At 48.2% G+C, this 24,540-nt stretch overlaps 1 protein-coding gene across 1 annotated transcript in view; it reads left to right on the forward strand.

The window, feature by feature from the left end:
* LOC128728546 (uncharacterized) overlaps positions 1-24,540 on the forward strand; it is a 73,385-nt gene that overhangs the window by 16,086 nt on the left and 32,759 nt on the right. The window contains exons 2-5 of the mRNA XM_053822174.1: positions 13,890-13,979; positions 16,905-17,062; positions 23,041-23,182; positions 23,246-23,422. Coding sequence (XP_053678149.1) covers positions 13,890-13,979; positions 16,905-17,062; positions 23,041-23,182; positions 23,246-23,422 — 567 coding nt within the window. The remainder of the gene's footprint in view (positions 1-13,889; positions 13,980-16,904; positions 17,063-23,040; positions 23,183-23,245; positions 23,423-24,540) is intronic.

The raw sequence follows: 24,540 nt of genomic DNA on the forward strand, positions 1-24,540 counted from the left end.
TTTTCTTGCAAAGACGCTGTTTTTCTATGAACAACATTTTGGAATCATTTTTCAAACAAGCAGCTTTATTATCCATCCCTTTAATATGAGTTCTCATCTTCCCGAGCCCTCAAAACCCATAATGTTATTAAAAGACGTGCTTCGAGCAGCAAAGGATGGACACACTAATCATAAAACAGCTTGTTTTCGGTCTCATCGCTCCAAAATCGATGGTTCCAATCGGGTCAAATCTATGATCCCGTGTCGCAGTAAACAGCGGATCAAACTTGTTTTATGATCGATTCAACTTTTGATGGACGCTCTGAACCGTAGCCGACGGGCCACTGGTGGAAAACTTTTTCCTCGTGGCTCGATGAGCACGGCGCTATTTAAAAATGGCATCTTCCGGCTGGTGTGTCCGTAAAATGTGACGGAAGTCGTAAAACAAACGGTCGTAAATAGCGCTGCACATGAAACCCAGCCCGTAAGACTTGTCACTGTTGCAAATAATGTCGCAGAGGTCGCTCCGGAAGCTCGCGATGTCTTGAATAAATTAAAAATCCCTAATCGACGATCACAAAACCGTTTGTGCATAGTTTTATTAAAAAAGTTTGTGAATATTCGTCCAAAAGTAGGAGGAAAGCGAGCTTGATTGCGTTGCTTGTTACGGCGGGAATGAATTTGTAATACTGAGTTAGCAGTAGATATACGTCGAGTGCCTATTTATGAAGCAATTCCAAGAAACGCTCATTTGACCCAAGGATATTGGTTTCTGATAAATGATGATGGAAGTTTGAGTTGACCATTTATGTTCAGTTGCTATCTTCTTGTGATTTATGGGCAGTAAATATGAAAGTTCTGAGAAGATAAAGCTAAATGTCAATTTCTTGTCCCGTGTAGAGATGCATCAATTTAAAATAAGTCATTCAAATTCCTGAGCTGGAAAAAATACTTACACACTTCGCAGCGTAACATTGATGTCGTCAATAAAAAGGGATGAAATCAGGAAAAGACAGGTGACAGGTGGAGGATGGAAGTTGGACATTGTTTGAGGAAATCAGTATGAAGCATTGTTCCTTTACCTGATGTGCGGTTAGCCACATCGATTAGCTTTTGTAAGACCGGATGCGAGTGACAGGTTCAAAGAAAAGGGCTTATAAATTGCAAAAAGCACAACGACAAGTATTGACTTGGCAACGGCCATATTGCAGCGTTCTTCAGTACACCACATCCTCAGTACACCACAGGAACAAAGGAACACAGTTGATTACTGTTTCCATTATCAAGAATACCATTTGCTGCGTTCAAAGCAAACGTTTGCGGCGTTAGAAACTACTGCTGATAGTCCGGCTGGGAGTGTCAATATCTCATCAAATCATCAAGACAATGTCTTTCTTCAGGCTATTTCAAGCGAAACGCTTCGTATCAATACACTCCTTTAAGACGGAAATGGAAGTTTGTTTGGGTTATTTGAATTAAGCTGTTGAAAGAGAAGTGCTGGGATACTGCACACTAACTTTGCTATAATCAAACATCCACAAAATGACGAGAAATGTGTTGAGACAGAACATAAATTCTTCCATATAAAAACTGCATTTTTGAATCCTTAGAAACTTCTTAGTTATATGCCCAAGTCAATCAACAACCTACACATAATTGACAGACTTTGATTAAGACTGATTGCAATTTATGCCAATATCAAATAATTGACAGAAGCAATCAGAGAACAATCCACCTGGTCCGGATGTTTAGTTGCCGGATATTTACTTGTATCAGTTAAATTTGATTTAATTTGCTGCTCTTATCGCCGACGCTGCAAGCCAACTACTGTCCTTCCTGCGTTCAGCTTGGAAACATTCCACCCTCAGAAGCGCCCGGATGCTCTAATTTATATTAACAGACACACAGGTCGTAACCACACTACTCCAATTCGCCTGCACGCACCTTGATCACGTTCCGAGGCATTCTAGGTTGTGGTGCCACGTGCCCGGAAACGAAACCGAGCCCTGGCTAAGGCGTCCCCAGGCCACAACATTCGCCCATGCGTGACATGGGCCACTGTATCAAAGGTTGGGTTCGAAGTTCGAACACAAATGCATTCGAATGCGCATAAATTGGTTTCCCTCCGGTATCGCTTGTCGCCTAATTGAATGGTTGTCGCGATTGATGAAATTTTAATCGGCGCTAAATTAATATTTATGCGCACGAGCCGGCTCGGCGGTTTCGATGGCTGCATGCAAATGAGGTTGTGATAAAAATTAAACAACTACTCATTAGTAAATTGCACGCACGCCAGCCAGCAACGAGTGGGAACGCGCAGTCAGAGGATGTTCTGAAATGTAATGTTTGTTTGGGCAGTCCGAAGAGCTGAACTGAAGTTGAACTAACTCTCGGGAGCTGGAATGTTTGGGTTTGAATCACGTTTCAACTCACCTTGATAAACACAACCTACCATCATTGAAAGCGCTCGTTGGTGTTAATAATTTACGAACCATCACCGTTCGTTACCGGACAGCAGCAATGGAAACGGCTTCAAGTTTTCCGTGACACGGAAAAGGCAACGGAAAGAAAGCATCCTTTTCCACTCACGCGCGTTTCCATGTTCCATTCGATGGTTGCGGCGGGTGGGGTCTTGTCACGAAAAATTATTACCTCCCAGCATTTTCGGTCCGTGTTCGTTTTGCCCATTCCACCGGATGAAACATCGCCCAACAACATCGCCAGTGTCGGTGAAAGAATCCTCAGGACATTTTTTTTTCTCTACTTAGATCAAAGAGCGCCGGTGGCGATTTTCGCACCCTTCGATTTTTCCGACCATCCGCTCGCCCACGCCAAGTCGTCGTCGATGTTCGGAATCGTCCTTTGATTGCCCGGCCACCGATTACGAGCGGACAAATGGTCTCATCCGTTTTCCCGGGTTCGATGGTTTTCCACCATTGAGCTGTTGCGCTGGGATGGAAATGATGGGATGAAAACCCGACTGACGGGGGCGTATCGGAAAATTTTACAACAATCAAGCACGAGGTAGTGAAAGCAGTCATTCGCTGGCGAGTGCTATTAGCGGAAGGGATCGCGAGGACAAAATAAGCCCGGTTCAGCGGAAAAAAGCGGAATTCTAAAGAAAAATGCATCGCAAACGTGGAAGAAAAACAACTCTAATGTTGTCTCAGTTCATGACAGGAAGCGTGTCAAAACCGCTTATAAACCTTTCGCAAAGGATACTAAAAGTAAACTGAAACGCACAGAAAAGCGTACAAAATGCACAAATTGTTGCCCTTTCTTTTCAAAACTCTTCCTTGGACCTTTACTTTACTTGTCCGATTAGGTTGTCAGAAGTTGTCAAAAGCTCGATGTTTACGGACCCCGTTTAACTCCGCACGAGTTAGTGTCCGGTTTAATGAGCTACTTGGGAGGAATGAAATTAGATCACCCTCTCACGGAGGTCTTTGAAAACGTATTTCTAGTAATCCATTTAAATCGCATGATCCAGTTCAAAGGATCAAACACTTCACGCTTCTTCACGCTGAGCTGGTTGTATTTGACACGTTATGATTTCTTTACTTTGCTAACCGTTGCATCGGTGTGTGAATTTATTTATTATAGAGAAAGAATAAAAAAAAAACGAAACGCAGAATGAATTTTGGGGGAAAATAATTTACGAACCGGACCACCGTTCAACCATCAGCAGTTCATCATAACGCTCGCTGCCGAGGGTGGAATCGAGCGAAAATTTTCGCCCGGTTCACGGGGCTGGGTCGGAAAATTATGAACCAGAAGCGAATAAAACACGGCATAATATCACACCACCATGAGCCTGACACGGTTGCCCTCTGCGCTGCCCGGGCAAGGCTCTGGGTTGCTCGCTCGATTGGTTTCGGTTAGTTTTCTGCCCGGGCGAGCATTTGGAAGCCATTCCAGCCGGTTGATCGCGCGACCCACGGTGCCGGCATGGTTCGTTTGTCGTTGCTTTTTTTTCTTCTTCTCTCTCTCTCTCTCTCTCTCTTTTTCTCTCTTTCTCATCCGTACCCCCGAAATACGCGGCGTAGAACACACAGCCCAATGTGCTATGCTTTTGATGTTTGTGCGTTGCGACGCGCCCCGAAACCCTGCCCCATCTGTCAGCCAGCATCCCACCAGCTGTCACTTTCCGTCGGAAGACGTCACTCGAGCCGTGCGCAACAGCCGCTGCGGTGTTGGAAATGGCACCGACACACAGGGTGCGCCTGATTGGAACAAACATTGGGTGTTGAAATGGTTCCCAAAATTTGCGCGTTAATTTTTAGCGATCGTTTCCTTTCAACTTATGGATCAAACCAAACAAGCGCACTATTGCGCCATCTACCGGTCGCACCCTTGAGATGCGTTGAAACCAAACCAAGCACCCAACAACCTCCAGGGAAGCCCCCAGAAAGCGCTGGAAGCACACAAATCGCAATCGCTAATGGCAAATCGAGAGGAAAATTATTTCTCCAGTTCCGGTTTTCCCCCCGAGCTAATAACCGTAAACGTCGATCGGCTGCCGGTGTCCTATTTCAGGACATCTCGAGGACTGTGCGCCTCGGCCACCGTCCAGCCCAAGGCGTTTCCGGGCTGATCCGGGTCCCAGCGTGGCGATAATTAGGGGCGACGTTGACGATACGGTGGGTTTTTCGCACGCCCGGCTGCGCAATGCGGCAGCGAGCCGGGAAAAGCCCAGGGCCCCATTTCCTTTGCGTTCACGCGTGGAGCGAGCTGCTGCCGGCAAGAGCTGCCAATCAAAAGTTTTGCCATCGCTTTGCCATGGTCCAGGCCCACTCACCGCGAGAGGTTCATTACTTCCGACGTAATGGTTTCCATTGTCGTTCGTTTGTTCGACGGGCGGAAAGCGCGTTTCCGTGGAAGTGGCGATGCAAGGACACGTGCGCGTCTTCCGCGAGGTGCCTCCAATCTGCATTTCTTAACCGCACGTGAAGGTAGACAAGTAAAGGGAGGGAAAAAAAAGGTAAATCCCTGTAATGTTTGGTCATAAAAGCCGCCGAAAAAAAGGCGCTCCTTCGCACCGAAAAAGGGGCACAACGTTGTTTTTCCGGAACCCGTTTTGAGAGCTGTATGTTGCGCTGTCCTGCTCTCTCTCTCTCTCTCTCTTTCTCTCGCTCTATTTGTAAGAACAACCTACCGAATGGGGAGGGCTAATCTGGTCCTTTATCTTCATTACAAATGAACGCATTTAACGGCTTACACACCGACCGACCGCCACCGTCGTCGAGCTGATAGCGCACACTTTTCATTAGCAGCGCGTGTTCTGTGCCACCCGCTTTAGGGGAACGGGGTGCGTTTTTCGCGTGGCAGCGTTCGCGGCAACCACCCAACAATGTAACCGGACCCACAAAACAAACCGCATTCTTCCGTTGGGCGTCGGGCGTGAGAAATAGGGCACATTTCCACCGCCACTTTTCAGGTGCCCGGAGAAGCTGTTCCGTTCGAGAGACGGCAACCGGTGCCCGGTGCTTGGTTTATGATTATGAAAACCCAACCCAGCACCGGTAAGGGGGTTCACCTGCCATTTCCCGGCCGGAAAAACTCCCCGGGTGGTGGACCACTGGGGTGGACAATTTATGGGCGCATTTTCGCTGCTCCTTGCCGGTGTGGAAAATGGATGCAGAAGCGCGCGGACTGTCGCGGGATCAAAGGCACTGGCCTCCGGGGGCCATGATAATTTCCCCATAGGAAGGATTGAAGGAGAAGAAGGGGTAGGGAGATGTTTTCTCTAAGGATGATCGAAAAAGCTCCCCTCAGCTCGAAATGGAGAAGGTGCAGAAATGAATAATGTAGCCATTTTAAAATGGGTATTGATTTGCCAGCTGGTTCCGTGTCCTTAAGCGTGAACTCGCTAATGATTGTGGAAGGATGCAAGCTCAAAGTGAGTAAAAGAAGAACACTGTAAATCTCACATCAAGAGTAAAAGTTATTTACATTTTATTTATCATCGAGATACTGATTTTTGTGGCTTTTTCATGCTAGATGATTTATTTTATTGTGTATCGCTCGAACGACTCATTACATACTTTTTAAAGCTGACTCTCACGAGACTCATATTTTAACATAATAACGAGACTCATAGTACATAATAAAACTTTAGCAGTTTAGCTCTTCACTTTACATTTAATGAAACCAATAAAAACCCAGATAAAACCTATAGACTGATAGCAAAAAAAAAATTGATACTCAATACAAGTTTGAACTTCAGTGAAGTGTTGAGTTTTCCAGCTCTTTTCCTACCTCCACGTTTTTTCTCAACCGTGTAATACCCTTGCCACATCAACGCGGTCACCCAGACGCTGTAATTGTAAAACCGAGCCGCACATTAATCTGCTAAACGGCGCGGTAAATTTCACCGTGCTTTATCGATGGCACCCCGAGAAAATGAAAACGTCCCAGGGAAAACCACTCCAACGGGTGGAAAAAGCGAGGATTACGGTGTTACGGAGAGATCGCCTAGCATCTTCAGCAGCAAACCTGGCTCACGGGACGAAGCGCCAATTAGTATCAATTAGGGTTGCGAGTCCACCATGCGCGGTGCCGGGAAAGCGCGCCAGGGGCTTGCCATTTTCCGAGCAAAACTCCCCTGCAGCCTGGTGACAACTGTGCACGGCGGGAGGCCGCACTACTCACCGCCCGCTGGTGACGTGAGCGGGCGTTTCCGGTCCGGCAGGCAGCAAAAGAAAAAGCAGGAGGTCAAAAAGAGCCGGCAAGGTAAACGAGCAGGAGGGAAAACTGTCGCTCGGGGGCTTTTCCATCATTTTCGAACAAAATACCGACAAATGCTGGCACTTGCCGTTCCCTCCCGCTTGGGTGGAAAAGCTCGAACGTGTTTGAGCTCCAAGTAAGACGCACCATTTATCGCATGACCGCATGTATGTGTGTGTGTGTGGAAGATGGAGAACTATAAGGGTGGAAAAAGGAAAGCGAACATGGCGTATCGGTGGAAGGATCGATTTCTTCAAAAAATGAGTATGTTCATTAAATCGCCCTGTCCATCTTTTTATTACTCACCTCTTCATATCCCGTGCTTCCTTCTCACTTGAGCTCGCTCTAACCACCAGTGCTTCCTCTCACTCACTCCTTTTCGTCCTGAACAATCATCATCGTTTGTGGCTCACTCGAAGGTTCTTCTTGTGGGTAGGTGATCAACGATACCGCTGGAAGCCAATGGTCGTGAGCCCAAAGCACGCTCGAGAAAACCATAATCGCTCATAAAACCCAAACCCCACTACCCTCTCCCTCTCGAGCGGGGGGGGGGGGATGGGAGGTTTTCCACATTTTCACTCGCGCGGAAAACTATCCACCATTGGCTTTTCGTTTATTGGCTTTCGCCTGGGGTGTGCTGTGGCAGCGATGTTCGAGCACACCAGGTGCAACCATACAGCCAGTTATGCTCCGAAAGATAGCCTCCCACCCTTTTCCCCGCCCACGCCAATTTTCCCTCCATCCTTCTTCCACCTCATCATACGGTTCTCAATAACGGAGGGTGGAAAAGCTTTACCAGGAATAGCTTTTAATAAAGATAAATTGAAGAGAAATTAAGATACGAACTGCAAGCGGTGGAGAATCTTCCCGCCCTCTCCCTCTGCCATCCAACCCATCCCCTCTCTACCACTCTTCCCTCCCAAGCATTGGGCGATTTCTTTTGCTCCTCATGCCATCGTCATGCCCGCTTCCGGAACAATCCGGGTGGCTTGCGTTCGGGCTTCGATCTACTTAACCAGATGTTGTCCAAGGATTCGGGATGTGTTTTCCTTTTCTTTTCTCTTTTTTTTGTTGTTGCTGGTCGCTTGTTTGCTCACCAACCCTCTCCAACATGCCGTCCACCATCGCACCAACTGGCGTCGTGACGCGGAATGTTAGTTTTCGTTTCACTCTGCTCCTCTATTTGGATTACGGATCCTTCGAAGGGCAAGGGGGGCAAGGGGGCAGCGGGAAAAGGGGCGGTACCACGGCAAGGACACACGCCCGGTACGCACGGTGGCAACATCTGGTGTTTTTGGGGCAAACCGAACACAAGCAGAACGAGACGAGCAGAATTAATCGGCCGCCCGGGCCGAACGGACGGAGGCGGGTTTTTCGGCTCGTAGCTAATGATACAAACAGTACCATCCCCTAGCGCTTGCACCAAAACCCCCGCACCTAGCTAGCGCCGGTCGCTCCAATCAGGGCCGGATAGTTGGGCTACCGCCCGTTTTTCCATCCCGGCACCCGGCGGTACTGACGTTCCGAGGTCGGGTTTCGGTGGCTTATTTACCGGAAACCATTTTCATTATCCACTCGCACTCGCGTCCGACAGAGGAGGGAGGGTGAGGAGGACATTTGGGGAGGGGAAAAGGCTCGTTTTCATCCCGGTTTGGACGGTTTCGCCGAGACCAACAACGCAAATCAGCAAACCCCTCGCTTGGTGCAGAGTTTATTGCGCTCGGAAGGTGTCACGGCCATCCCACTGCTGGGGAAGGGTAGTGGTGGAGGAGCATAGAAGGGGATATGTTTTGCGCCTACCAGTTTTTTCTTTCTCTCTTTCTCTCGCTGAAGCCCCCGCCGCCTCCCCCATGCGCGAGGATGGCGTGCGAGATTTGCTGTTTTGCCGTGGCGCTTCCGCTGCATTACGGTGGAGGCAAATCGGTTCACGCAGAGGAGATGAAGAGGAGGAGTGAAAGGTGCGGGGGGAGGGGGAGAAAATCCTGTTCCCATTTCCATCTGTTGTTTCCGGTCTTCAGGTGGTGTACCTCCTAAACTCACCTTTGCGATCCCAGTAAGTAAAATGTTCGTCCGAGTGTCAGTTTATTGGGCTATGAAAGTATGGAGCCCGGATTTTCTCGGAAAACTCAGTGGAAAATGCCCAGTCGGATTCGCTTTCCCTTGCAGCTTCCTGTCCGGTTGGCTAGCCCTATGAGATGACCCGCGTGGTGCACTGAAAATGGGGTGACAAAATGTCATAGCGTCCGGTTGAAGCGCCATCTCGCGGATGACTTGGCAAGCTCGCGGATGTAGTAATCAAATTAATAATGCCACGTCGGTGCAGCTGCACTAGCTCTTCTCTCAAAAGGGAGATTCGAACCCTGCCACCCCAATAAGCAGTAAAATCCCCATCACGGAGGGTGGCGTTTTTTACGAGCTGCCCTGTTTTTCCTCAGCTGCCCGAGTGCGCCGTTTGGGAGGATGATGGGTCGCTTTTATTATTCAAATCGAAACACAACGCCGTCCAATCCAACGTGCACTCTGCAATGTGAAGTGCATGCTTCGCCCTACGTTCGGCGGGAAAATGTTGGTCCGGTTTGAAGAAGTACGCCTCGACAGGTCCTCGAGTGGTTCCGTCCCGAGAACGAGGTGCGCCGTTTAATTCAAATTGAAAATAAATATGATAAGCTGCTTCGTTCCATTACTTGTGTACCGGTACAGCTTGATGGTGTTGTTGAGCTGGAATTTGCATTCCCTGAACCTGCCCTGGAATGGGACCGTCCATTAAGTCTGAATTTCGCTCAATCGAAATGGAAAACAGCGATGGGTTGTGAAAGATTGGAAGAGATTCAAATGCACGGCACATCCAGCATAGCGTGAGCCAATGGATGCGAATGGTTTGTTGCACACTGTAGCTATGAGCAATATGTGTGTCTCATCAGAGCTAAATAGTTTGCAACCATAAAAATAAAACTGTTTATCAAATTGTGCATAAATACGCATAAATGTGTTCGAAAAACTCTCCCAACCATTCCAGCTACCATGGCTAACGTGTTTATACCTCTTGCTTCAGAGAACGGCGACCTGATGCAACTCAGCGTAGCGTCTAGTATTTAATCGCCCATTTAATGGCAGACCTCACAGCAGTCTAACGGCATGTGTCTCGACGTCCAATCGCCGCTACCGTTCGCACCATTAATTGCGATGCATACATGACACGGCCGCCGCCATCTTGCCGACGCCGACGATGAAGGTGATGATGTCGGCACCAGCTCGAAAGCGGAACGCTCTGGGAGCAAGTTAATGAACGCTGTACCCGTTACGACACTTAGCGTTAGTGTTTATGGCAGAGCGCCTGTTGCCTCCTTCCGGGTGCATGTTGAGTAGAAAATTGTTGGGTGGAAATCCTACCATTGACGGTCTTTTGAAGGCAAACTAACTCGAGAAGCACGAGAACCGTGCGTCGTTTTGAGCTGGAGAAGGATATATGTTGATTAAAATTGCGCCATGGAAGGTGGTATTTTGTTTTTTGCTTCCCTCTCTCTCTCCTTCTCTCTCTCTCTCTCTCTCTCTCACTCTCTCTCTCTATCTGTCACTCATTCTTTCTTTTCCATTTTATCTTACCGTGTGAAAACGAAGGTAAAAATCGGTCGCTTTTCCACGTTTGGCTTTGGGAATGCCTGTTATCGATGTTAATCGCGACCACACGCGGATGGCACGCATTTTCCGGGCACATGTAGGTGGAAAAAGGAAGCCAGAATCACCGTTGAGGGTAGACGAGAGGTTGTTTGTTGACAAGCAGCGCTACACGAGACCCCAAACCCGTTTGTGGTGCCGTCAAACCGTAACGCACTAAAGCTTGTACATCTTGGCCCGTTGTGCCTGATTCGTCCTTGCAGCGATTGGCTCGCGGTGTGTCCTGATCTCTACCACTCCCACTCATGAGAGGAGAGTGGAGAAGGGCTGAGTGGGACGTAACAAATTTGTCCGCGGCATATTTGCGCCCATTAACTTTGAGTGGCGCCTGCGAACCGGCTCCGGCTGCACGTTTTGTTTGCCGAACGTGCGAAAATGTTAACATTCCACCCGAAAAGCGCCTCCCACACATGCTTTTCCCCACCAACGGTTCCTCATCGCATGTGATTTTTTTTTCCCGCTTTCTTTCTTCTCTTTCTCTGTCACACACATTTTCGGTTGTTTTGATAAAAATGTTTTATTTTCCCATTCCGCGGGGGTCATGATTTGGGCGCCATTGTTGGCGTTTGGGGAGCCTCTTTATTGCCCTGCTTAAATTTCCCGTGCGCGTTCTATGATTTTCCCGGGCGGGGGAAAAATACCTCCCCAATATAGCTCCTCACCACCACCCTACCGCTCGTGCAAGCTTTTTGCTAAACAAGCGCCAGGACGTTCGAAAGTACGCGCGAAGTTTTCGCGGTTGATTTCCACCCCCGTCCCGGATGAGGGTGTGTTTTTCTCGATAATTTTTGTTTTTTGGAATTTCTCTCTCTCACGTTCTTTCCTCAGCCTCCTTACCGCAGTGGTGGAGCTTTTTTGTTTTGGTTTTGTGCTCCCATGTTTGTCCGCGTTCCATTTTCCTTCGCCGGCTTAGAAGAGGGTGTGCTTTTTCGGAAATTTTACAACCCCTAACCACTAACTACCGCAACGCTTCTGTGCTGAACGCTTCTCGTATTTGTGGGTGAGTGTGCGAGTGTGTTTGGCTACGTGTTTTTGCCTCTCAAGTTCTTCGAACTTTCACGGTGAAAACTTCAGCCCAAGCGCCTCACGATCGTGAGGGAAAATGGCGGGAAGCCAACAGTGCTGGGCAAAATAAAGCCCCAGCAAACAAATAAACCAACCGCACCGGGGAGCAAGCGTAATGAACATTTCCAATCGGAACATGCCCGGCTCGGGGTTTCCCGTGTGGCGAGTAATTTAGCCCCGGTTGGAACGCTCGTTTTCCATTGCTCGTACTTCGGCTAATGGAAATTAACGATTACCTCTACCGGTGATGAAGAAGCTGAGCTGTAACGGTAGAGTGAAATCGTGGTTTTTTGTGTTTGCTGTTCTCGAAATTTAAACAAACAAAAGCTCAGTTTTGAAAAATATTCAAGCCAAAATGGCTCACTTTTTTATGATTAGAGTGGAAAGAGTGTAATGGTTTTGGCAGTGGGATGCAAAAGCGTTAATTGACTGCCCGGTGCAGGTTTGAGAGTTTAAAAGCATTGACTTTTGAACATGCATTTTCCATCTGAAGTAAGTACTGCAATCTAAAGTTTCAACAAAAAATAACTGGGGAGTAAAATGTTCAGCTTTTTTTCAAAAGCTGATATAGTTTTTATTCACTTGAAGCTCTGGAAAATAAATGTTTGGGAAAATAATTCATGTTACAAGCTTAGCGTTCTAATAGTTAAATCAAATGGTTGAAAATACCAATAATATTGAACCATTTATAAGTGCATTCCAAAGAATTTACTAACTACTATAGTTTTTGACATCGACTTATTTTCTGTCATGCTTTTACGCAATGAAAATCAGTAAAGTTGCTTGAAGCACACGATGAAGATTAGTGCAAAAAAAACGAAAGCCATGTCAACACATTTTGATCAATTTACTTTTTGATCAATTTAAAAGTCACCTAAAACTTGACTTGTAGACCAATCAGTAGATAAAACGAGTATTTTGAAGTGAAATCAGAACAAACCGTGAGCAACCAGTGAGGCGTGTGAGAAACGGACCAATGAAGGATTGCAGCCGATGGATATGGATGATTTTCCTACTAAAATAAATTAAAATTAGTCTAGTGATTTAGGATGGCATGCAGAAGCAATCTATGCTTATTTTAATTTCAAACATATATTTATTTTCTATCAAGCTTTTACATAAACGCGAATGAAAATCAGTAGAAGTGCTTAAGACACACGATGGAGATTGATGCTGGTGTTAAAGAACGCCATATTGGTGCATTAAGATCGATTTACAAATATTGGGTGACTTGCAGATCCTGCAGTAGAAAATACGAGAATTTTGAAGTGACATCACGAAAAACACCAGGCGCCTCCATCATTAAGACAAGTTGGTGAAAATCGGATCAGTGAAAGATTCCAGTCGATGGATATGGATGATTTCCCTTGCCAGCAAAAGAAAATTCCTCCCAAGATGCACCCGTGGCCATCGCTTGAAGATGCCGTTTCAGCAAACGACGACTCCACTCGACACGAAGCCAATACCAATGGGGCCAGCTTTTCCGGCCGTGCACCGGGAAAACGTGAAGCACGAAAAGTGGGCGATAAAACTGGCCCCGACAATGGCAAGCGGGGTCATTTATTTTTCACTCACCCCTGCCACGAGCGTGCGAGCGAACCGTTTGACTTGTTTATGGAGTGGATTTATCGCCACGAGCGGAAACTCCCGGAAAAAGCGTTTCACTCGTGCCCGATTTCTACACCCTGCCTACCCAAAAGGATTAACTCGTGCTCGCGGCGCACCGGGAGCGATAAAAATACGCGCCACCAACGCCAGTTGGTGTCGGTTGGGGGTTTTATTTCAACTTAATTTCGACACCTCGCTCGAACCCGGTTGCAGTAACGCTTGTTGGGTAGTAAAAAGAGATAAACACGGAAAGAATTTCCACGCGCACGGAACTGCATCCGCGCGGGATACGGGTTGGTATGAATTTTTCACGACCATCTCGCCGCAAGGGTGCGCTTTTCCGGACGTGCCGGACGTGAAATGGGAGCCCGAAACATGATGTCACTTCTAAAGGCGTGCTGATAGACTTGCGTTACGAGTCGCATCGAGAATGACGAGGCTGAGGAGTTGGTGCAATAAAAGTTATATTCATTAACGCATTAAACATACAATTTATTAATTTAGACATCATTGATGCCACAAGAACTTCTTGCACACGCTTGTACCTCCGGATGAGGGAAAAATCAGTGAAATGAATTTTATTATTTCAAGGATGATTTAAAAACAGGAATTCAGGGAATAGAATTTTATTTTCATTGTGTAAAATATGCACTACAATTCACCACTTTAATGACTTAAATCACTCTCAGTATCTATTTTTCTGATATAAATATTAAAATAACTGTATAAGGTATTCGATTCACAGTTTAGGAAATAAACCGCACAACCTTTTGGGCAGATATCAGCCAGCGATCATTATTTTATTTATCTTTCTTTCACTTTTCCTGTTCTTCCAGATTCCACATTTGGAAACTCGCTGGGACTACCGGTTGCGGCGTGAAAGCTGCCTCGTGAACCTCTACCCACATCCAAGCACTCTTTCGAAGGTAAGCAAGCGCTCATACTAAAAAGCACAAGCACACCTGACGGCGTTGGTTAGTCGCCTTCACCACCTGCAAGCCACACATTCCAATCCGTCACGCTCGTGAGCGATCTCCGGCTTCCACCACTCCCAAAGCGGCCCCGTGATGGATGTACTTACACCTGCCACGGCCTCTTCCCAGCTGGCAAGAGGTGAATTTATACTCCAACACGTCGGCCACATTCCACGTCTCGAACACCGCTAAGAAGCATCGATCGGTATCGACCGCTTCGGGAAGGAGCTGGGCGGCATCGACCGAATCTTCGAGCGTGCAGGAAAATTCGGGAAAAGCACTACACACACAGTCGTGAAAAGAATGCAAAAAAAAGGGAAACCCCCTCAATCCAGCTGAAAACAATAAATCCAATTACGTAGCGCTCTATGCTAACGGATACGCCACAGCAGACGGCACCATGTTTGTGTATGTGTGCATGTGTGTGTGTGTGTGCGTGTGTGAGGCGATGCATTCCAAATTACTTTCGAGACCAAACCCATCGAAGACCGAGATTTAGCCCGCTGCAAAGCGAGAGCAACCGCGCAAGGATACGTCCAGGAGTGCATCCTTCGACATGTGCGGCCCGATACGGTACCAGTATACGGTTTGGCAGCATCCGGAAGCATCCAGAATTAGCTTCCGTTGTAAGGGCACGAAATATAGCCCGATATGGCGAGAAAGCCGGCCGTCGATAGATGGAGAGAGAGAGAGAGGAAAAAAAAGGACCTCAAGGAATGGGAATTTATGGGCGGAACGGTGGGCCATTGTTTTGCATCAGCCTTCGTGAGGGAACACGAGGGTGTGTGAGAGAGAGAGAGGGAGAGTGGGGAAAAGCTCAACCGGAGGAAATCGACCGAGATGCCGAGGGCCGTGGAGCCGGTCGCATAAAATTTATATTTAATTTCCCCGAGCCAGGCTGCGTAATACCACGCAGCTGGTTCGGACACCGTTCAAGGACTTTGGAGAATGTCCTCCATGCGATCGAGACCCGGAACCTTGTTGGGATGGATGACCCAGGTTTAGCAGCAGGCAGTTCGAATGCCTGCACGGGCGTTCCATGCTGGCATGTTTTATGGTGCGGTTGTTTTTTTTGAGAGTTCTACAACGTTCCCTACATTGATCCTTCTCGTCGGATACGGTTTGTTGTGCGTAGTGCAGGAAACTGTAGTGCTTGTGGTTGTTCACAAATATTCGCTCCCAATGGTTCCTTTTCGATCAAAACGATCATTCGCAATCTAGATTGATTAGTCAGCCTGGTATAGTTCGAACAGTATGTGTAGCACGAAAGCTTTAGCTGGAATATTTTCCATTGGTTACAACATTAAATACCTTCTTAATGACGCACTTCAGCCGTTTATTGCCTAGATTCCATTACTTTAACATTAATTTAGATAAACCTTGAGACCATAAACCTTGAGATTAAAACCAATTAGGCCAACTACTTCCAGCACAATCGAGCTGGTTTTGCATGCCAACTAGTTTTTATCTTCACACTCAACATGGTTTCACTCTGATCGCAATCACAACGCATAATCGTTATCAGAAAAAAAGCCTAATTGCCATTCCTTTGAAAGTAACATTTGTGAGATTGAAAATTCCCTCGCAGCAATGGAAACCGTCCAATCATGCCCAGAAGAATGGCACTGAATGAGAAAGTTACATAGTTCCAACGAACCGTTGGAGAGGATTACACGGGAACTACTTCTACTAATTAAGCACCGTTCCATCCACATGCGAGCCAGCTCCCGCATCCCTTGAGGGTAGAAAGCAGCATTTGTTACTGGCCCTTGATACATACGCGCTATCAATTAACCAGCTCGTTGCAGAAATTGAGCATTCCTTCTTTTTGTTCGCTTTTTATCTGTTTTTTTTTTGCACTCCCCATCCCGGTGAAGGAACTGTCAGTACAACGGTTCCGCCAGGGGTTCAATCACACCCGCTCACGGATGAAACCCAGCTCGTGGGAAATGTGAAAAACTCATTACTTCGCTATTTTACAGCGAAAACGGATGATTGTTTAAATAACCGGACTAATTAAATTGTAATGAAGCGAGTGCAGGCGTGCTGGTGGCGGAACACCCAACGGCAACGTAATTAGTATGCATGCATGAGAGCCCTCTCGCGGGCGATTGCATCATTTTTCGTTGCGCAAAAGTTGTGACTTGTTAACGCATCCAAGTGGGACGGATGGTGCAGGCTTCATCTCCTTCCCTTTTCGACCAGAAACCGGATGTTGCGAGACGGGTGCATTACGTCACGCTGTGGTTTCAATCGCTTCCGACTGGCGACGAGCAGAAACCATCACGGTCACGACCGGTAAGAGGCTCCTTGGTGCGGACAAAAAAGGGTCCCGATTGCGGCTACTCCGCTAAGGACCCACTCGTGGCAACAATTACCCCTCAAGTAGAGCAAGTGAGCGAACACTTGTGTGCTTTGGTGTTCGGTTTTGGAGCACCGCTGGCTTGAAGTGACGTACGGAGGGCTTCTTCTAGCGTGAGATTTACCAGAAATCGTTTAGCGGTATGACATACAGAAACAGGACAATCCGAACTTCGTGTGACCATCAACGGCTTTCTCGGCGGCTTCACTAAAGCCTGTTGATGTGCCAAGACAACAAGTGGGTATTGAGTTATGGAATGGATGACTTCATCCATTGCATCCTCAAAACGTCGAAGTTTGGTTGCGATTCAACCTCAGGTGTCTCGGCTGGTTGCGTGTTAGTTCCCGTACCATAATTCCCACACCAAACCGCGACATCAAGTGAGAACCTTCGCAGCCGTTCAATCACGTAACTCGCGACCCACCGAAACCACCCGTCATCCCTCGACAAACCACGGCGTGCAGAAGTAAAACCCCAGAATGTCTGCACAAACTTTGGACCGTTCTCGTTCGCAGGCTTACGTCGACCTGGTAGCTGCCTGGGGCTGGAAGTCGTTCACCATCATCTACGAGACCAATGAGGGCCTGGTGCGGATGCAGGAGCTGCTCAAGGCTCACGGACTCTCGGACTACCCGATCACGGTACGGCAGCTGAGCGACTCCGGTGACTACCGGTAAGTAACGCAACCAGACGACATCCGTAACTTCTGGTTACCGTGGTTCATGGGGTGGTGGGCAAAATGGTGCATTAAATTAATGCCACTCGAATAAATTTAATTTATAAATTATTTAAAACTTACCCTTCTTGAAGCCCTCTGCCAGGTGGGGTGTGAAAAGTTTTTTTTTCTTTCCCGCTGCTTCTCAAGCCATGGTGTTGGGAAATCTTTCAATATTCGCTTCACACTAAACCAAGCTCCAAAACCCCATTTGAGGGCTCAAGTGAACGTTCTTCCATGGCTTGAAGGCTCGTAAACCTGTACGAATCCCTTCTGAATGGCGTAATTCACCACCAGAAGGCACATCCGGTCCTCAATCGCCATCGACACCCAACCTACCGGGCAGAAACCCGCGCATCACACACGCAAAACACCACACTTAATTGCATTTTATTGGGGAATTGTTTGGCGCCAGGTGGCGTCCGTTGCCGTCACCATCGGTGAAAAGCGTGTTGCCCGAAACGAGCCTTCCACGACTCCACGCGCCGAGAGGAATCCACCGTGGAATGGGTGAACTTTAGGCGTGGAAACTTCATCAGTCGTCAGCACCTCGGCGTACTTTAGCCCATTCACCGGTAACCGGTTGCGTACGCGTTGTAACGTGTTGGGGGCTTCCGCAGCAATTTAATATCGCGCGACAGCTCCACGTCAACGTGCATTTATCATCGTCCAAATAATGGTACCCGCGGGGTAACGCCCAGCTGTGGGATCTCATTAAAATGTACCTCCAGCGGGTCTGTGGTGGCGTCGACGGTGCCACCAGCCCATGTCAACCAGGGTGACACCATCACCGGATCATGTACCAACCCATCGGGACTTTGGTCTCGAATCCCTACGGGAGAACCCCTCCAGCGCGTACGGCAGATGAACTCCAAATCCTTCGGGATGCCCCACGCGAACAGAGCGATCAGGCTCGCTAACGGTTCGCTCCCGTGGGGTGCATTTCGAGCACCAGGTTGGGGCAGGTTCAAGAGCTGATAATACCTCCACAATGCAGCTGCCATTAGATGTATTTTGGAGGTACTGGGACACACTGTGGAGTAGTTGCAAAAGTTGTTAATTTTACCAGTCTACCCCCTGCGATTGGTGGGCGGTTGCTAACAATCAATCAATTTTCCCCCCGGGAATGGTGTATTTAATTATCGGGAACAAAATGGCGGCGCACCACGCTGCGCTGTGTTGGAGGTTGAGTTTTAATTCTTTTTTTTACCGACGTAATGAACATCGGTCGTGAGTTTGGTTTTAATGAGTTTATTTCTACCCAAGTACGGGTGGTTAGATGATGTATAGGATATATCTACAGCATAGAATGTGAATGAGCTGAAATTCTGTACGCTTATAAGCGTACCGTGCACAATGATGGCGTGATGAAATTAATGCAGTTTTTTGGCACAAACTGTACGCAACTCACGGTAGCTCCCCGCAAACTGCTCCTGTTGTGTGTGATTTCTTTTCTTTTTTTTTTTTTTTGCTCCACTTTCAACTCACACTCCCCTTCGCACATTCAGCCCATTTGCGAACGTTTTGGCACACACTGTGCGCGTGTGTGTATTACGTCCTTCACTCCATCATTACGCGACGGGGTGGCCCATAGGGGTGGGTCGGAAAAGTTTTAAGGGTCCCCGCCGTCATAAATGCGTGTGTTTGGGAGCAGTTTGTTTTTTTTTTACATTCGTTGTCCTTCTTTTTCTTTTTTTTTGTTTCATTCAGTTGCGTTTCACAAATCGCCTCCCGCGTCAGCCTGCTCTGTGTGATGAATTTGTGATGAGATACCGCGCTGGGAGACAGTCCATGCTTGCGTGTGTGTGTGTGTGTGTGTGTTGATGGGACATGTGCGCATCGTACTTCATTATCTGGCCCCTTCAGCGTGCCTTCCACTCTTTCCGTGCCCCCCCCCCCCCCTGGAGCAGGTGGAAAATGGTGCGGACATCGCGGGCTGGTGGTGCTGAAATTTATATGAATTTTCAAATTGAAATTTGTTTCACTTCCCGCACGGATGCCCCCCTTCCTCAACCTTATGCTAGAGGGGGGGGGGGGTGAGAGGGTGGGTTGGTAACTCCCCAAGGGAGTGGTTGGGGAGGGGGGGGGGGGTGAGCGTGTGTGCCGATGATGACGATGACGAGCATACGCTCTGGCGCGCGGTCGACCGAAAAGTTTGCACTTCGGCCCAGGGGTTGGCTGCGGATGATGTTACATCTGCAACCACCCACCCTCCTCGTCCTTCCATCCTTCCTCTCTTCGCCCCCTAAAACCATACACGCACTCATTATTCGGTCACGCGGGAAACCAACCCTCCGCACGCGCTGCTGCAGGAGCTCGCGCAGGGAAAGCGGGCCGTTGGTGTGCTGGAAAGGGGGGAAAATGCAAATTTCCACGCTGATACACGTGGGACCGCGCGCGTATTGGGCCGTGAAAAAGGTCATAATTCTTACACCAACGAACGGGCCTTTCCGAGCTTCCGCTTTTTCACCAACCCCGCTCCGCAATTAGTCGACCCCGGTGTGGTGGGGGGTTGGGACTGAGGGGACAAACGCGAAATGGGGGGGATGAAATTTACTGCATCAAACAAACCACACGATCCACCCGGTCTCCCACAACCACCCCCACCGGTGGTGGAGAAAAAAAACGCTCCCGTGATGCCGTGGAAATGGGATGATTTTGTTCGGATTTTTTTTTTTGTTTCATTCGTTGCCTTTTTAAACTTACCTTTCGCGAACCCATAAATGCCTCCCTTTTGCTTCCTCTCCCCACGGGTAGGCAGGATAATGGATGTCCTTCGCCGATCGGCCATGTTTTCGCGTCGTTTGCGGTTCGTTTGCCCATTTCTGTCCTTCGGTTGTATTTCCGCCCTTGTCAACCGCTGAAATTTCAACCCCCCGCTCGACAGTGGTAACAAAAAAAACCCCAGCCTTACAGGAAGCGCCAACATATGTCCACCGTTCGCCACATCCTTGTCTTCCTTAAACCCACCGAACTGCTGCTAGATATTTGTCAAAATTTCTTCTGCTCCATTCGGATTTTTTTGTTTTGCTTTCGCTGCGCACGTTTGTTTGTCATTTTGCACATTTTGTTTTGCCCCACCGGGATCGTTTCCCTTGCCGGGGGGTCAAGTTGAGGTTGGCCGCAGCTCCCGTGGGGAAGGGAGCGCACTTCCTGTAACCGTAAAGGCCCAGCAACGGCAATAAAAAATGGCGCCACATTTGGTGGCTGCATTGCTCGCCGAATCGTACCTTCGTTTATGTTTTGTTGCTTTATTTCTGTCACGCGTTATTGTCCTTTCACTTTTTTTTTATCACTTCACTACATGGTGGATAGGAGCTGAAAAATGGAGAAAAAGGTTTCCTGTTTTGCCTCGGCCTATCGTGTGGTATGATTTTCAATGTACAAGCTTCCATGTGGTGCAATTTTTGCTTAAAGCTCCACATCCCGCAGCGCGTCAATGGCAAGCGAGGACATAAATCAAACGCAGAGATGGTGTGTGGGTTCACCACCACTTTTACACTCATTGCGAGATCCTTTTCCCATTCCTCGTATGGGTACAAATGGTAGGATAGTTGTCAATGCCATGAATTTTAGTTGCAGGTCGCTTTTTATCATGTCAAGTATACTGCAACGAAGTTAGCTGGAATTAATTTGAAGCTTAGCTGGTTTAATTGCTGTTTGAATTCAGTTCATTTCAGTCTAAGGATGATCGGAAGATTTCTCATAAAAACGCATTTCAAACAAAGCTTTTTTTGGATTCGGAACTGTAATAAAAAAAAATGTCAAAGGCTTTTTATCACCTGTCAACTGCGTGTAAATATTAACTCGCCGTGACATGAACGTCTGTACACAAGGATGAGTTCGATTCTTCATAAAATGTCGAGATATTGACGCGAGTAGAGCTTCCAATATTCACAATCGAGAAACGAACAAATGATTGGAAGGGAATGTTCCAACGTTATGAGCTGTAATTGTCAAAGGTTCTCATATGGTTGGCATGTTGCAACCAACGCTGGACAGTCGTTGGGTTCAAAACCCGACATAAAGGGTGGCCTTATCTTTTGTCCAAATTTCCCGGGAAACCATCCCGATAGACCATCCTTTTCATGGGTGAACCGTCGAATTGTCCGCCCGTTTTTCCATTCGGCAGATAATTTAAACTACCCGTTCGATAATAACGCCCCTGTTCCGCGGATCTCGATCGCTTTGCTCGATTTTCTCCTCCAGTTTTCACCAGCTAGAAAATTAACCTCATCTCCCCTCATGGCTGCTGCTAATGGTTCATCAGGCAGAACGTGGCATTAGCCGTCCCGAACGACCGGGTAGAAAGAGGTTTAATTTGCGTCAAACCGTGGCTCTTTCCTGCTGAAGTCACTGCCACCGGCGGCGCTTTATCTGATGGCCCTTTCGCCCGGAACCTCGAGCGGCCACCCTTTTCCACGCGCAATGTGGCAATTACGGCACCTACCCTCGTTACTTTCCCCAGCACCGGGCGCGCAACCACCGAACGAGAATTGGAAAATCGCACTCGTCCACGGGGCCACGATGAATTGCATCGATGATGACGGTGCTTACCATTATGACATTGTTACATTTCGTGCTCCCGGGAAGCCCCGAACCGACGAGGAAAATGGGTGCGCATTTCACACTCACTGCGCAGCACCGAGGGCAGAGCTCAACGTTCGCTCAATTGCACCGTTGCAAGTGCACTTTCACCAGGCCAGTCGGGGTTTTGGGTGTACCACGGAAAATGGCCGGTTCTGCGGCGGATCGTAATTTTCCGGCGAACTTGTTGGCTCATTTTGGCTGTACGATTTTATGGTCTCTGCGCGAGATACGGCGAGCTGATTCTGGGGGAAACGGTTACATCCGCAGATCCCCAGCATTCCGACATTCCAGTTCCTTGTAAATTTGGCATTAAATTTTATTTATTAGTTTGTTTTTACGAAACGTTAAGCTCCGTTTATGAGTAACAAATGTGATTAAAACATGGAGAATTATGGTTAAAAGATTTTTTTTTGATGATTGATCGTAAGCGTGAGAGGAATCAATCATACGAGCTGCTCAATTTGAGGTTCTTTTTCAAAAGTTGCTTAAAGAATTCTTAGGAAATAGTTCAAACAGATTTGAGCCCTGTTCGTTCTCTCAAGAATCATGTGCCGTGGAAATCTGCTCTTCTTGCATGAGATGTTAAGAACATCATCTAACAAACTTTCCTATTTCTTCGAGCAATAGGTTAGATACTCGAAGAACTTTAACATGTTTCTTCCGTTGGAGCATGAACCGGAAACGCTTGAAGTGATGGTCAATCAGTATCATCCCCATGGATACATGTTGCATCGTTTCCTTTGCGTCAGGCACCTCCAAAAAATGGGCACCCAAAATGTGCGATGGGAAAACTGAACCACTTCAAATCTAATCTTCATCCCCAACCACAGCGAGCTTTTCCCTGCTGAACAGGACCTTGTGCACCCGGCAGCGGTGTAAGCGATCCAGCGCAAGCAAATAGTGCGCTCTTAGTTTGCTGGTTTGCGTTGTTTAATTAAAAAGTTCCACCGAACCTCCGGACGACGGCCGCTTGGCCCGGTTCCGGTTGTGCAAATAGTTCCCCGAGAGCCCATCCCCGGTGCACTTAGACGTCCGGCCGCCATTTTGGGACCACCGCATGGCGGCACGTACCGGTTCAACGTGGCGTCGCGTCCGGGACGTGTTCGCCATTGCTCGCTTCTTCGTTTCCATCTTCATAACTCCACCGAGAGTCCGCTAGAGGGCGCTATGAAGTGGCTTTTTTTTTCTCAGAATTGCGAGAGACATGTACCCACAGACGGTCATTAACTCGTTTTCGATCGACCCGTGCTATCGCTTTTGATTCCCCAAAAACCTAACCCCAGCAGGCAATCAAATCCTCCACTTACCGGTGTTCGCCACCGTTCATCTTTCGCCCGCACTTTTAGGCCACTGCTGAAGCAGATCAAAAATTCCGCCGAATCCCACATCGTGCTGGACTGCTCGACCGAGCGCATCTACGAGGTCCTGAAGCAGGCGCAGCAGATCGGCATGATGAGTGACTACCACAGCTACCTCATCACGTCGCTGGTAAGTACGAGAAAAAAAAACTCCGCTACTCCCGGCTCTAACTCACAACTGAACCCACGGCAGGACCTGCACACCATCAATCTGGACGAGTTCAAGTACGGTGGCACCAACATCACCGCGTTCCGGCTGGTCGACCCCGAGAACCCGGAGGTGGCACAAGCCATCCACAACTGGACCCTCGGTGAGGCTCGGCTTGGCAAGAAGGTCGACTTCAAAACGGCGGTACGTACTCGGTTAGACGTAGTTCATAAATCAATGCCAGTACCTCCAACGGGCGAGGTTCTCGCAAGCCAAAAAAAAACCCCCCCCCAAAACCTTGGTGAGAGCAAAAAGTGTACTATTCGTCTATTTTCGTCCTTGCACGCGTTTCACCACACTGGATGGACTGCTGGGCCCGGCTTCTGGTGGGTGAACGTCACCGAAACAGGAGAACGTGACCGTGATCAAGGTAGGTTTTGAGGCCAACAGCCACGTCAAACTCGTCCGTCCGTCACCAGGGCTAGCCGGACGGAGATTATTTGCCCAACCGTTCTTGGGCGGCTTCTTGGCGAACCGGGATGATGGCAGCCGTCAGTCGGGTGACATTATTTCAATTTCGCTCGCCCGGGCGAAGGGAAGGCAATAAAAATTCAAACAACGCTGGGAGGCTGAAAATAAAACCGTCCAGCACGTGGATGCCGGATGCCGGCAGTTTGCCGTCGTCGTCATTTCCGGTTAATATTCCTTCCGGTTGTCCAGACGCGTTGACCACCGCTGATGGAGGTGGGAGTGTTATTTTTTTTCTCTACACTCCATGGTTTGTTTATTACATTTCGGGACTGTCCACAATGGCGGCCCGGAGGGTTGAATTCTCAACCGACCCGGAACGCTCACTCGCCTCCCTCGAGAACTGTCAATCAACGGCGCATTTAATGTAAATATCAATGAATCAGCTTGACGCTAAATCGAAATCCATTCGGACGGGCGTGTGATAAGGCTGCGACACGCCATTTTAGATACAGCGATTGTGTATGTGTGCAAAAATCGGACGGATGAGTTTTTGCCGCCCTCAGCACTCGGGACGTGGACTGCTGTCAACCGATCGGGAGCGTTACCGTCGCGTTTGACACGACACCCGGGCGATTAGGCGAGCGCCCAGGCAGAAGTGTCAAATCGCTCCGGGTGTGTCATTCACCTGCAAGCGTGGAGTAGTAGACGAAATTAAACAACGGACCGAAATTAAATGAGTTACAATTCGCTACAGTCGGAACGGCGGGACCAAACTACAGCAAAGCAGTCGCTTTTGCGCCTCATGCGAAAGAATATAAAAAGGTCACGGTGAGACAAAGTATTCGCCAAACTTTGCCGCTGTCAGTGGC

This window comes from Anopheles nili, chromosome X (genome assembly GCF_943737925.1).
Source record: "Anopheles nili chromosome X, idAnoNiliSN_F5_01, whole genome shotgun sequence".
In the NCBI taxonomy this organism is placed as follows: Eukaryota; Metazoa; Arthropoda; class Insecta; order Diptera; family Culicidae; genus Anopheles; species Anopheles nili.